The sequence below is a fragment of the Oncorhynchus clarkii genome, unplaced genomic scaffold (assembly GCF_045791955.1).
Source record: "Oncorhynchus clarkii lewisi isolate Uvic-CL-2024 unplaced genomic scaffold, UVic_Ocla_1.0 unplaced_contig_10515_pilon_pilon, whole genome shotgun sequence".
Lineage (NCBI taxonomy): Eukaryota > Metazoa > Chordata > Actinopteri > Salmoniformes > Salmonidae > Oncorhynchus > Oncorhynchus clarkii.
The window spans coordinates 40,304-55,339 of NW_027258086.1; the positions used below are offsets into that span (position 1 = coordinate 40,304).

The window sequence follows — 15,036 nt, forward strand, 5'->3', positions numbered from 1 at the left end:
GGGTTGTGAACACAGCCTCATTAACAGGCCCTAGGAGACCCAGTGGGTTGGGAACACAGCCTCATTAACAGGCCCTAGGAGACCCAGTGGGTTGTGAACACAGCCTCATTAACAGGCCCTAGGAGACCCAGTGGGTTGTGAACACAGCCTCATTAACAGGCCCTAGGAGACCCAGTGGGTTGTGAACACAGCCTCATTAACAGGCCCTAGGAGACCCAGTGGGTTGTGAATGAACACAGCCTTATTAACAGGCCCTAGGAGACCCAGTGGGTTGTGAACACAGCCTCATTAACAGGCCCTAGGAGACCCAGTGGGTTGTGAACACAGCCTCATTAACAGGCCCTAGGAGACCCAGTGGGTTGTGAACACAGACTCATTAACAGGCCCTAGGAGACTCAGTGGGTTGTGAATACAGCCTCATTAACAGGCCCTGGGAGACCCAGTGGGTTGTGAACACAGCCTCATTAACAGGCCCTAGGAGACCCAGCCTCATTAACAGGCCCTAGGAGACCCAGTGGGTTGTGAACACAGCCTCATTAACAGGCCCTAGGAGACCCAGTGGGTTGTGAACACAGCCTCATTAACAGGCCCTAGGAGACCCAGTGGGTTGTGAACACAGCCTCATTAACAGGCCCTAGGAGACTCAGTGGGTTGTGAATACAGCCTCATTAACAGGCCCTAGGAGACCCAGTGGGTTGTGAATGAACACAGCCTCATTAACAGGCCCTAGGAGACCCAGTGGGTTGTGAACACAGCCTCATTAACAGGCCCTAGGAGACCCAGTGGGTTGGGAACACAGCCTCATTAACAGGCCCTAGGAGACCCAGTGGGTTGTGAACACAGACTCATTAACAGGCCCTAGGAGACCCAGTGGGTTGTGAACACAGCCTCATTAACAGGCCCTAGGAGACCCAGTGGGTTGGGAACACAGCCTCATTAACAGGCCCTAGGAGACCCAGTGGGTTGTGAACACAGACTCATTAACAGGCCCTAGGAGACCCAGTGGGTTGTGAACACAGCCTCATTAACAGGCCCTAGGAGACCCAGTGGGTTGTGAACACAGCCTCATTAACAGGCCCTAGGAGACCCAGTGGGTTGGGAACACAGCCTCATTAACAGGCCCTAGGAGACCCAGTGGGTTGTGAACACAGCCTCATTAACAGGCCCTAGGAGACCCAGTGGGTTGTGAACACAGCCTCATTAACAGGCCCTAGGAGACCCAGTGGGTTGTGAACACAGCCTCATTAACAGGCCCTAGGAGACCCAGTGGGTTGTGAATGAACACAGCCTTATTAACAGGCCCTAGGAGACCCAGTGGGTTGTGAACACAGCCTCATTAACAGGCCCTAGGAGACCCAGTGGGTTGTGAACACAGCCTCATTAACAGGCCCTAGGAGACCCAGTGGGTTGTGAACACAGACTCATTAACAGGCCCTAGGAGACTCAGTGGGTTGTGAATACAGCCTCATTAACAGGCCCTGGGAGACCCAGTGGGTTGTGAACACAGCCTCATTAACAGGCCCTAGGAGACCCAGCCTCATTAACAGGCCCTAGGAGACCCAGTGGGTTGTGAACACAGCCTCATTAACAGGCCCTAGGAGACCCAGTGGGTTGTGAACACAGCCTCATTAACAGGCCCTAGGAGACCCAGTGGGTTGTGAACACAGCCTCATTAACAGGCCCTAGGAGACTCAGTGGGTTGTGAATACAGCCTCATTAACAGGCCCTAGGAGACCCAGTGGGTTGTGAATGAACACAGCCTCATTAACAGGCCCTAGGAGACCCAGTGGGTTGTGAACACAGCCTCATTAACAGGCCCTAGGAGACCCAGTGGGTTGGGAACACAGCCTCATTAACAGGCCCTAGGAGACCCAGTGGGTTGTGAACACAGCCTCATTAACAGGCCCTATGACTCCCAGTAAACGTCACCCTGCCATGTTCTCCACCGTAGTGGGCACTGAATAATACACTAATGGTTTGTATCTGCTGTCAACGTCCTTCTCTCCCCTCTCAAGCACATTATGCATATTGATTTAGTTATCAACCTCAAGATTTGCACCACAATAGCGTAGACCGAGGTAACTGACCCCTGACCCCACCACATTAACGATGCCTATATTTATGTCGTTGTAGACCCACTACAGACCGATCCCTCAGCTGTTTACCAAAGTGGCGTTCCCAGATGGCCACTTTAAGCAGTAAAACGGGTATCACAATGTGTTTTTCTGTTCTCCATCACCACGATGCTTCAGGGATATGAGCCTTGTGTTGTATCATCATGGTGGGAGTTAGTCAGTACCTCCTACCTGCTGGTGACTGTGTTGTGTTGTATCATCATGGTGGGAGTTAGTCAGTACCTCCTACCTGCTGGTGACTGTGTTGTATCATCATGGTGGGAGTTAGTTAGTACCTCCTACCTGCTGGTGACTGTGTTGTGTTGTATCATCATGGTGGAAGTTAGTCAGTACCTCCTACCTGCTGATGACTGTGTTGTGTTGTATCATCATGGTGGAAGTTAGTCAGTACCTCCTACCTGCTGGTGACTGTGTTGTGTTGTATCATCATGGTGGGAGTTAGTCAGTACCTCCTACCTGCTGATGACTGTGTTGTATCATCATGGTGGAAGTTAGTCAGTACCTCCTACCTGCTGATGACTGTGTTGTATCATCATGGTGGAAGTTAGTCAGTCTCTTACCTGCTGGTGACTGTGTTGTGTTGTATCATCATGGTGGGAGTTAGTCAGTACCTCCTACCTGCTGATGACTGTGTTGTATCATCATGGTGGAAGTTAGTCAGTACCTCCTACCTGCTGATGACTGTGTTGTATCATCATGGTGGAAGTTAGTCAGTACCTCCTACCTGCTGATGACTGTGTTGTGTTGTATCATCATGGTGGGAGTTAATCAGTACCTCCTACCTGCTGATGACTGTGTTGTATCATCATGGTGGAAGTTAGTCAGTACCTCCTACCTGCTGATGACTGTGTTGTGTTGTATCATCATGGTGGGAGTTAGTCAGTACCTCCTACCTGCTGGTGACTGTGTTGTGTTGTATCATCATGGTGGGAGTTAGTCAGTACCTCCTACCTGCTGATGACTGTGTTGTATCATCATGGTGGAAGTTAGTCAGTACCTCCTACCTGCTGATGACTGTGTTGTGTTGTATCATCATGGTGGGAGTTAGTCAGTACCTCCTACCTGCTGATGACTGTGTTGTGTTGTATCATCATGGTGGGAGTTAGTCAGTACCTCCTACCTGCTGGTGACTGTGTTGTGTTGTATCATCATGGTGGGAGTTAGTCAGTACCTCCTACCTGCTGGTGACTGTGTTGTGTTGTATCATCATGGTGGGAGTTAGTCAGTACCTCCTACCTGCTGGTGACTGTGGTCTTGAGGCTGAATGAACAGGTCTCCATTGGGTTAACATGGCGTCAGCATCATGAGGTCACCTCCAGGGTAGGAAACCGTAATAGGAGGGAACCTTGTCATTCCAAACTCAGTCCAGAAACCTCATAGGCTATTACACCGTGTGTGTGTGTGTGTGTGTGTGTGTGTGTGTGTGTGTGTGTGTGTGTGTGTGTGTGTGTGTGTGTGTGTGTGTGTGTGTGTGTGTGTGCGCGTGCGTGCGTGCGGTGTGGTGTGGTGTGTGTGTGTGGGGAGGGGGGGGGCGTGTGTGTGTGTGTGTGTGGAGAATAAGATAGAAAAGACTCACTAGTGTTTTACATTTCTGAGAAAACTTCACTAAACTAACATTTAGCCTCAGAGGCATAGACATGAATACACCCTACATAGACATGAATACACCCTACATAGGCATGAATAAACCCTACATAGGCATGAATAAATCACTACATGGACATGAATAAACCCTACATAGACATGAATAAACCCTACATAGGCATGAATAAACCCTACATAGACATGAATAAACCCTACATAGACATGAATACACCCTTCATATACAGGAATAAACCCTACATATACATAAATAAACCCTACATAGGCAGGAATAAACCCTACATAGGCAGGAATAAACCCTACATGTACATGAATAAACCCTACATAGACATGAATAAACACTACATAAGCATGAATAAACCCTACATAGGCATGAATAAACCCTACATAGACATGAATAAACCCTACATAGACATGAATACACCCTTCATATACAGGAATAAACCCCACATATACATAAATAAACCCTACATAGGCAGGAATAAACCCTACATAGGCAGGAATAAACCCTACATGTACATGAATAAACCCTACATAGACATGAATAAACACTACATAAGCATGAATAAACCCTACATAGGCATGAATAAACCCTACATAGACATTAATTTGAGATACAGATTACAGATGTAGGATCTTAATTTGAGCCAGTTTGCTACAGCAGGAAAATAGTCCTGCGGCAACAGAAAATGTGAATTATAATCAAATCAAATTTTATTGGTTACACACACATTCTAACAGATGTTATTGAGGATGTAGTGAAACCATTATTATGTGGATTATAACTAATTGACATTGTTGTAAATGTTGATACATTTTTCATAAGGGTCCGAAATAAAGTTTTCGTCATTTCAAAGTGGAAACTACTAACTTTAGAAGCCTTTTTTTAAACCTCAAATTGCACTAAACATTTTTTAAATGTCCTGCATTTTAGGAATGTTCTCCTGCATCACTGTGATCAAATTAAGATCCTACTCTCAGACTCTAAGGGCATAGAGATAATTGAATGCTGAGTATTTGTGCTCATAGTGTCAGACACTATTTTGAAAGGCAGACAGACTTAATCTGTAGGCTGGGTAGACGTGGACTGGGTCCAAAATGGCACCTTACTCCCTATATAGTGCACTACTTTTAACCAGAGTCGTATGGGCCCTGGTCTGCAGTAGTGCACTATAATGGGGACTAGGGAGCCATTTGGGACGCAGGGTAGTCGTCCTGTGGGTCCTGGTCTGCAGAGCATGGCATTACCCTACTGGACGTTTCACACACCATTAATACTCACCTTTTTGTATTTTAATGTGTTCAGAATGGGATTTCAATGTAATTCCACTAGGTCAGTCCCAAACGGCACCCTATTCCCTATGGGCCCTGGTGAAAAGTAGGGTGCCATTTGGGACAGAACGACAGTCCCCCTCTTATCCCTGTCCCGTCGGCCTGGGACACGTCTGTCCCTCTGTCTCTCTGTTCCTCTCCTCCCTGTCTCTCTGTCCCTCTCCTCCTCTGTCTCTCTGTCGCTCTGCTCCTCTGCCTCTCTGTTCCTCTCCTCCTCTGTCTCTCTGTCCCTCTCCTCCTCTGTCTCTCTGTCCCTATCCTCCTCTGTCTCTCTGTCCCTCTCCTCCTCTGTCTCTCTGTCCCTCTCCTCCTCTGTCTCTCTGTCTCTCTCCTCCCTGTCTCTCTGTCCCTCTCCTCCCCTGTCCCTCTCCTCCCTGTCTCTCTGTCCCCCTCCTCCTCTGCCAGGCTCCATCCCTGCTCTGTGTCCTGACTCTCAGGTCCTGTCATTTCCTTCCAGACAGGACTGACTTCTTCTCCATAGTAATGACATGTCCTTCCAGACAGGACTGACTTCTTCTCCATAGTAATGACATGTTCTTCCAGACAGGACTGACTTCTTCTCCATAGTAATGACATGTTCTTCCAGACAGGACTGACTTCTTCTCCATAGTAATGACATGTCCTTCCAGACAGGACTGACTTCTTCTCCATAGTAATGACATGTCCTTCCAGACAGGACTGTCTTCTTCTCCATAGTAATGACATGTTCTTCCAGACAGGACTGACTTCTTCTCCATAGTAATGACATGTCCTTCCAGACAGGACTGACTTCTTCTCCATAGTAATGACATGCCCTTCCAGACAGGACTGACTTCTTCTCCATAGTAATGACATGTTCTTCCAGACAGGACTGACTTCTTCTCCATAGTAATGACATGTTCTTCCAGACAGGACTGACTTATTCTCCATAGTAATGACATGTTCTTCCAGACAGGACTGACTTCTTCTCCATAGTAATGACATGTTCTTCCAGACAGGACTGACTTATTCTCCATAGTAATGACATGTTCTTCCAGACAGGACTGACTTATTCTCCATAGTAATGCAGGTTTTCTTTTTCCTCCTTCTTCAGGGGAAATGGTCATCGCCCCTCCCACATCGGCTCAGCTGAGATACGGTAAGAGAGGAAGAAAAAGAGAGAGAGATGTGTCTTTGAAAAGAGAGAGATGTCTTTGAAAAGAGAGAAAATGTCTTTGAAAAGAGAGGTATCTTTGAAGAGAGAGAGATGTCTTTGAAAAGAGAGAGAGATGTCTTTGAAAAGAGAGAGATGTCTTTGAAAAGAGAGAGATGTCTTTGAAAAGAGAGAGGTGTCTTTGAAAAGAGAGAGAGATGTCTTTGAAAAGAGAGATGTGTCTTTGAAAAGAGAGATGTCTTTGAAAAGAGAGAGGTGTCTTTGAAAAGAGAGAGGTGTCTTTGAAAAGAGAGATGCATATATGAAACAGTGGAGAACGCAGGAGGATTCATATATGAAACAGTGGAGAACGCTGGAGGATTCATATATGAAACAGTGGAGAACGCTGGAGGATTCATATATGAAACAGTGGAGAACGCAGGAGGATTCATATACGAAACAGTGGAGAATGCTGGAGGATTCATATATGAAACAGTGGAGAATGCTGGAGGATTCATATATGAAACAGTGGAGAACGCTGGAGGATTCATACGTATATGAAACAGTGGAGAACGCAGGAGGACTCATATATGAAACAGTGGAGAACGCTGGAGGATTCATATATGAAACAGTGGAGAACGCTGGAGGATTCATATATGAAACAGTGGAGAACGCTGGAGGATTCATATAGGAAACAGTGGAGAACGCTGGAGGATTCATATATGAAACAGTGGAGAACGCTGGAGGATTTGTTTCCTCCCTGTCACTGTGCTCACAGACACATTCCCAGCCCACATATTCACCAGGGCTGAACTGATGACTATCATGCAGTATACCCGGGTTGATGACCAGAGTGGAAAATAATTCCACATTGATGGCCAATAGGAGTTAGAATGAGTTCATTCAGGTTCAAGACAGATTCCTTTGCTTTTGATTCGTTGAATCAGACGGCCAATGTTTTTGCAACACCTCCCTGTTTTGGTCTCGTACCAGAGAACATTTGGCCAGAAGTAGGACTGACGACAGAGGGCCGAGTTATGTAGAACTCACTTTTCTTCCCCGTTTGTAACTGCCAAATGTTCGTCCAGGTTCACTGTGTCTCATCACTTCTTCAAGTTTCCAGTACATGTGTGGGATGTTAAATGGAATGTTGTGTGTGTGATTTTAAATGGGATGTTGTGTGTGTGATGTTAAATGGGATGTTGTGTGTGTGATGTTAAATGGGATGTTGTGTGTACAGTACATATAATGGGATGTTAAATGGGATGTTGTGTGTGTGTGTGTGTGTGTGTGTGTGTGTGGGATGTTAAATGGGATGTTGTGTGTGTTCTTTCTTTTGCAGTTCTTCTACACAACGCCATTCCGTTTGTAGGATTTGGTTTCCTGGACAATGCCATCATGATTGTAGCTGTAAGTTACACCACTTTATCAAATGAATATCACGTTTAGATCTGTGTCACTGTGGTAGACCCTCTATAGTATTACAGTAATACTAGATAGATTCTACAGTAATATGTGGTAGACCCTGTATAGTATTACAGTAATACTAGATAGATTCTACAGTAATATGCTGTAGCCCTCTATCCATACTAGTATTACAGTAATACTAGATAGATTCTACAGTAATATGTGGTAGATCTCTATCCATACTAGTATTACAGTAATACTAGATATATTCTACAGTAATATGTGGTAGATCTCTATCCATACTAGTTTTACAGTAATACTAGATATATTCTACAGTAATATGTGGTAGATCTCTATCCATACTAGTATTACAGTAATACTAGATATATTCTACAGTAATATGCTGTAGCCCTCTATCCATACTAGTATTACAGTAATACTAGATACATTCTACAGTAATATGTGGTAGATCTCTATCCATACTAGTTTTACAGTAATACTAGATATATTCTACAGTAATATGTGGTAGACCTCTATCCATACTAGTTTTACAGTAATATTAGATAGATTCTACAGTAATATGTGGTAGATATCTGTTTCATTAACGTTGAAGTGAGAATCTGGTATCTGTCATTTACTGTAACTAGAGAGTTGGTCAATTCTATTTTAGCTTTTCAAAACATTGACATTCATTTTTTTTGCCACAAAAAGCAGACTCTTTTATCCACAACTAACTCACTTAACCTCATTCAAAGACTTTCATTCTGAGGGACACAAAATGACTCATTGAAGTTGAATACACAAGCTTTAGCTTTCAGCTGTGGTTTTTCATTACAGCATGAAACACACACTATATAAAAATACAGTGGGGCAAAAAAAAGTATTTAGTCAGCCACGTATTGTGCAAGTTCTCCCACTTAAAAAGATGAGAGAGGCCTGTAATTTTCATCATATGGTACACTTAGCCCCACTATATAGCACGTGTTTGGGTTTTCCCACATGGCCTTAACAAATAACAACAGAGAATTGATGAGGGTGTTTGTGTGTTTTGTTTTTAGGGCACGCAGATTGAGTTGTCCATAGGTGTGATCCTTGGGATTTCAACCATGGCAGGTATGTCGAAAACCCAGAAATAATCTGCGAGTCCCTAATGGGACCGTATTCCCTGTGTAGTTCACTATATGGGGAATAGGGTGCCATTTGGGATGCTGTCTATATGCTTTGTAATGTTTTTTTTGTTGTATATTTACAGTGCCTAGTGAAAGTCTACACGCCCCTTGCACAGTTTTAAGAGATTACATTTCAAAAGAGATTACATTTCAAAAGGGATTACATTTCAAAAGGGATTACATTTCAAAAGGAATTACATTTCAAAAGGGATTACATTTCAAAAGGAATTACATTTCAAAAGGGATTACATTTCAAAAGGAATTACATTTCAAAAGGGATTACATTTCAAAAGGGATTACATTTCAAAAGGGATTACATTTCAAAAGGAATTACATTTCAAAAGGAATTACATTTCAAAAGGAATTACATTTCAAAAGGAATTACATTTCAAAAGGGATTACATTTCAAAAGGGATTACATTCGATTTTTTTCCCCTACAGGTCTACACAACCTACTCCACATTTTCAAAGTGAATCTTTTTTTACGGAAAATGTTCAAAATTAGTTAAATAATCAAATTAACCTGAAGACGTCTTGATTGCGTGTCTTCACCCCCCCCCCCCCCCCCCGCCCCAGACGTAATACTTGGTGGAAGCACCTTTAGCAGCCATGACAGCGGTGAATCATTTTTTATAATATTCTACCAACATACAGAGCATACAGGAAAGTATTCAGACCCCTTGACTTTTTCCACATTTTGTTACGTTACAGCCTTATTCTAAAACAATACTCCATAATGACAAAGCAAAAACAGGTTTTTATAAATTTGAGAAAATATATAGAAAATAAAAAAGTGACTTTCACATTTCCATAAGTATTCAGACCCTTTACTTAGTACTTTGTTGGAGCACCTTTTTACACAAATATATCCTCGAGTCTTCTTGGGTATGACGCTACAAGCTCGGCACACCTGTATTTGGGGAGTTTCTCCCATTCTTCTCTGCAGATCCTCTCAAGCTCTGTCAGGTTGGATGAGGAGCGTCACTACACAACTATTTTCAGGTCTCTCCAGAGATGTTTGATCGGGTTCAAGTCCGGGCTCTGGCTGGGCCACTCAAGGACATTCAGAAACTTGTCCTGAAGCCACTCCTGCGTTGTCTTGGCTGTGTGCTTAGGGTCTTTGTTCTGTTGAAATGCACTGTCAACTGTGGGACCTTAGGTGTGTGCCTTTCCAAATCATGTCCAATCAATTGAATTTACCACAGGTGGACTCCAAACAAGTTGTAGAAACATCTCAAGGATGATCAATGGAAACAGGATGCACCTGAGATCAATTTCACGTCTCATAGCAAAGGGTCTGAATACTTATTTAAATAAGTTATTTCACTTTTTAAATTTTAATACATTTGCTTTGTCATTATGGGGTATTGTGATGTCATTATGGGGTATTGTGATGTCATTATTGGGTGTTGTCTGTAAATTGATGAGGAAAACATGTAATTTAATCAATTTTAGAATAAGGCTGTAACGTAACAAAATGTGGAAAAAGTCAAGGGGTCTGAACACTGTATGTCCATTGTTTTTGTAAAAATTACTCAAGCTCAGTAAATTTGGTTGGCAATCATTGATGGACAGTAATATTCTAACCGTGTCTCTGATTTTCAAGCAAATTTAAGTCAGGACTGAGACTGGACCACTCAGGAACAATCAACACCTATTGGAAAGCCATTCTAGTGTGTCTTTGGCATTCAAATGTGTGTTATGGTCATGCAAAAAAAAAACGAAACTAACTTTTTACCTGGATTTTACTCTTTTTAATATTCATTTTGATCCTGACAAACTCCCCAGTCCCTGCTGGTGAGAAGCATACCCATAACATGATGCTGCCATCACATTACTTGAAAATACAGAGAGTTTCACTCTGTGTTGTATTGCATTGGATTTGACCCAAACCTGTAGTTGACACATTCCCCTCCCAGCCATTCCTGCTTCATAGACAACAACCCTAAGGGCAATACAATAGGGGGTGTGGGGCCATTCTCTTTCAAATGTTCAAACACAGGAGCCCCCCCCCCCCCCCCCCCCCCCCCCCCCCCAGTTCAACCAGGTCCCTACGCATCAATCATCATGACAACTTCAAAGGAATAGATATATGCATAAATTAGTACACCCTCTAACGCGTGAGAACAGGAACAAGATGCCCATATATGGGCATAAGCACGTGATCCGTTCCCGCAGGGATGTCCTGACCGGATGCCCAAATATGGGCATGCACACGTCATCCGAACATAGGGTCATAAATCATACGTTTGTGTGCCGTCTACTTTATTCTCTCTGATATATGTTGCCCTAAGAGTTGTGCAAGGTTGGTTGAATCTTATTCACATTAATTCACAGCTGTAATGGCTGCCACAAGTGATTCCACTCTTGGATGTGAAGACATATGCAATCAATTACACTCATTTTCAATTTCTTAGTAAATACATTTTTATTAGTAAATACATTTTTGTATTATTTTTTTATTATTTCTCTATGAAAATGTGGATTAGGTTGTGTAGATCAATAGGGAAAAAAATCTAATTGATTCTCTTTTTAAATTTAATTTTAAAGCAGGAAATGTGAAGACTGTCCAGGGGGTTGTGTAGACTTTCACTAGCGACTATCTCAATACATTAAATGTCCATCTGAATGTAACTTGGCAATAGCCAATTTAATCCTGCACTCAACGTCTAATTAAAGCCTTGGATTGCCTCCAAAATGGCACCCTATCACATAGTGCACTACTTATGACCCACAGGAGTTTGGTGGCACCTTGATTGGGGAGGACGGGGCTCGTGGTAATGGATGGAGTGGAATCAGTGGAATGGAATCAAATACATCTAACACATGGTTTGATGCCATTCCATTTGCTCCGTTCCAGACATTATTATGAGCCCTTCTCCCCTCAGCAGACTCCACTGTAATATGACCATAGGGCTGTGGTCAGTAATCCACCATATGTAGATTAACTCTGACCCTAGGAGGTCCGGAGCCTGCTGCACACATCTGATGTCCCAGGTCTAAATCAGTCCCTGATTACAGGGGAACAATGACTGGTGTCCCAGGTCTAAATCAGTCCATGATTATAGGGGAACAATGACTGGTGTCTCAGGTCTAATTCAGTCCCTGATTACAGGGGAACAATGACTGGTGTCCCAGGTCTAAATCAGGCCCTGATTAGAGGACAACAATGACTGGTGTCCCAGGTCTAAATCAGGCTCTAATTAGAGGACAACAATGACTCTTGTCCCAGGTCTAAATCATGCCCTGATTAGAGGACAACAATGACTGGTGTCCCAGGTCTAAATCAGTTCCTGATTAGAGGGCAACAATGACTGGTGTCCCAGGTCTAAATCAGGTCCTGATTAGAGGACAACAATGACTGGTGTCTCAGGTCTAAATCAGGCCCTGATTAGAGGACAACAATGACTGGTGTCCCAGGTCTAAATCAGGCCCTGATTATAAGGCAACAATGACTGGTGTCCCAGGTCTAAATCAGGCCCTGATTATAAGGCAACAATGACTGGTGTCCCAGGTCTAAATCAGGCCCTGATTAGAGGTCTGCAACGAAAACTTGCGGTCTCTCCTTCACTGCAGCCGAGGTGAGTAAGACATTTAAACGTGTTAACCCTCGCAAGGCTGCAGGCCCAGACGGCATCCCCAGCCGCGCCCTCAGAGCATGCGCAGACCAGCTGGCCGGTGTGTTTACGGACATATTCAATCAATCCCTATACCAGTCTGCTGTTCCCACATGCTTCAAGAGGGCCACCATTGTTCCTGTTCCCAAGAAAGCTAAGGTAACTGAGCTAAACGACTACCGCCCCGTAGCACTCACTTCCGTCATCATGAAGTGCTTTGAGAGACTAGTCAAGGACCATATCACCTCCACCCTACCTGACACCCCCATGACCCACTCCAATTTGCTTACCGCCCAAATAGGTCCACAGACGATGCAATCTCAACCACACTGCACACTGCCCTAACCCATCTGGACAAGAGGAATACCTATGTGAGAATGCTGTTCATTGACTACAGCTCGGCATTCAACACCATAGTACCCTCCAAGCTCGTCATCAAGCTCGAGACCCTGGGTCTCGACCCCGCCCTGTGCAACTGGGTACTGGACTTCCTGACGGGCCGCCCCCAGGTGGTGAGGGTAGGCAACAACATCTCCTCCCCGCTGATCCTCAACACTGGGGCCCCACAAGGGTGCGTTCTGAGCCCTCTCCTGTACTCCCTGTTCACCCACGACTGCGTGGCCACGCACGCCTCCAACTCAATCATCAAGTTTGCGGACGACACAACAGTGGTAGGCTTGATTACCAACAACGACGAGACGGCCTACAGGGAGGAGGTGAGGGCCCTCGGAGTGTGGTGTCAGGAAAATAACCTCACACTCAACGTCAACAAAACTAAGGAGATGATTGTGGACTTCAGGAAACAGCAGAGGGAACACCCCCCTATCCACATCGATGGAACAGTAGTGGAGAGGGTAGCAAGTTTTAAGTTCCTCGGCATACACATCACAGACAAACTGAATTGGTCCACTCACACAGACAGCATTGTGAAGAAGGCGCAGCAGCGCCTCTTCAACCTCAGGAGGCTGAAGAAATTCGGCTTGTCACCAAAAGCACTCACAAACTTCTACAGATGCACAATCGAGAGCATCCTGGCGGGCTGTATCACCGCCTGGTACGGCAACTGCTCCGCCCTCAACCGTAAGGCTCTCCAGAGGGTAGTGAGGTCTGCACAACGCATCACCGGGGGCAAACTACCTGCCCTCCAGGACACCTACACCACCCGATGTCACAGGAAGGCCATAAAGATCATCAAGGACATCAACCACCCGAGCCACTGCCTGTTCACCCCGCTATCATCCAGAAGGCGAGGTCAGTACAGGTGCATCAAAGCTGGGACCGAGAGACTGAAAAACAGCTTCTATCTCAAGGCTATCAGACTGTTAAACAGCCACCACTAACATTGAGTGGCTGCTGCCAACACACTGACACTGACTCAACTCCAGCCACTTTAATAATGGGAATTGATGGGAAATGATGTAAATATATCACTAGCCACTTTAAACAATGCTACCTTATATAATGTTACTTACCCTACATTATTCATCTCATAGGCATACGTATATACTGTACTCTATATCATCGACTGTATCCTTATGTAATACATGTATCACTAGCCACTTTAACTATGCCACTTTGTTTACATACTCATCTCATATGTATATACTGTACTCGATACAATCTACTGTATCTGCCTATGCTGCTCTGTACCATCACTCATTCATATATCCTTATGTACATATTCTTTATCCCCTCACACTGTGTACAAGACAGTAGTTTTGGAATTGTTAGTTAGATTACTTGTTGGTTATTACTGCATTGTCGGAACTAGAAGCACAAGCATTTCGCTACACTCGCATTAACATCTGCTAACCATGTGTATGTGACAAATAAAATTTGATTTGATTTGAGGTGAACAATGAAAATACGCAGTGGGACTGACTTGGAGGACCAGAGTTGAGTTTGAGGGATATAGGGAATAGGCAGCCGTTTGAAACACGCGTTCTCTCAGTTTGTCCCCTGGTCTGGCTAGCTGTCAGACACTGAAGAGAGCGACAGACAGCGGATGATGATTATTCATATGTATGGTAATATTCCTCTTCAGTCATCTGAATGACGACAGCGATATCCTAGCCGTTCACTTTAGGACAAGACGTGATCATTTGCATTTTAACAGAATGATTCAGCCTTCTTGGGAACCAAACGTCAGAGAGACAGTGCAACCCAAATGGCACCCTGTTCCCTATACAGGGCACTGCTTTTGACCAGGGCCCATAGGGTAGTGCACTATATAGGGCATAGGGTACCATTTGGGACTCATCCATAGCCTAGCTAGCTACCGTACCATAATATAACATATAACATACCATAACAGTCATATCACATCACAGATTAATGAGACTTCAGCCTGTAACAGAGGAGAACATATCAGAGATAAATGAGCCTGTAACAGAGGAGAACCGATCAGAGATAAATGAGAGTTTAACACAGGAGAACATATCAGAGATAAATGAGAGTTTAACAGAGGAGAACAGATCAGAGATAAATGAGCCTGTAACAGAGGAGAACATATCAGAGATAAATGAGAGTTTAACAGAGGAGAACATATCAGAGATAAATGAGCCTGTAACAGAGGAGAACATATCAGAGAAAAATTAGCCTGTAACAGAGGAGAACATCGGGTTGTCAGATAGAGGATGGGGATAATACACTCTCCATACAGA

General features: G+C 44.2%; 1 protein-coding gene across 1 annotated transcript in view; it reads left to right on the forward strand.

Moving 5' to 3' along the window:
• Positions 1–15,036, forward strand: part of LOC139395250 (transmembrane protein 65-like) — a 78,991-nt gene that overhangs the window by 22,598 nt on the left and 41,357 nt on the right. Inside the window, exons 3-5 of the mRNA XM_071142900.1 lie at positions 6,142–6,186; positions 7,523–7,590; positions 8,646–8,700. Coding sequence (XP_070999001.1) covers positions 6,142–6,186; positions 7,523–7,590; positions 8,646–8,700 — 168 coding nt within the window. The remainder of the gene's footprint in view (positions 1–6,141; positions 6,187–7,522; positions 7,591–8,645; positions 8,701–15,036) is intronic.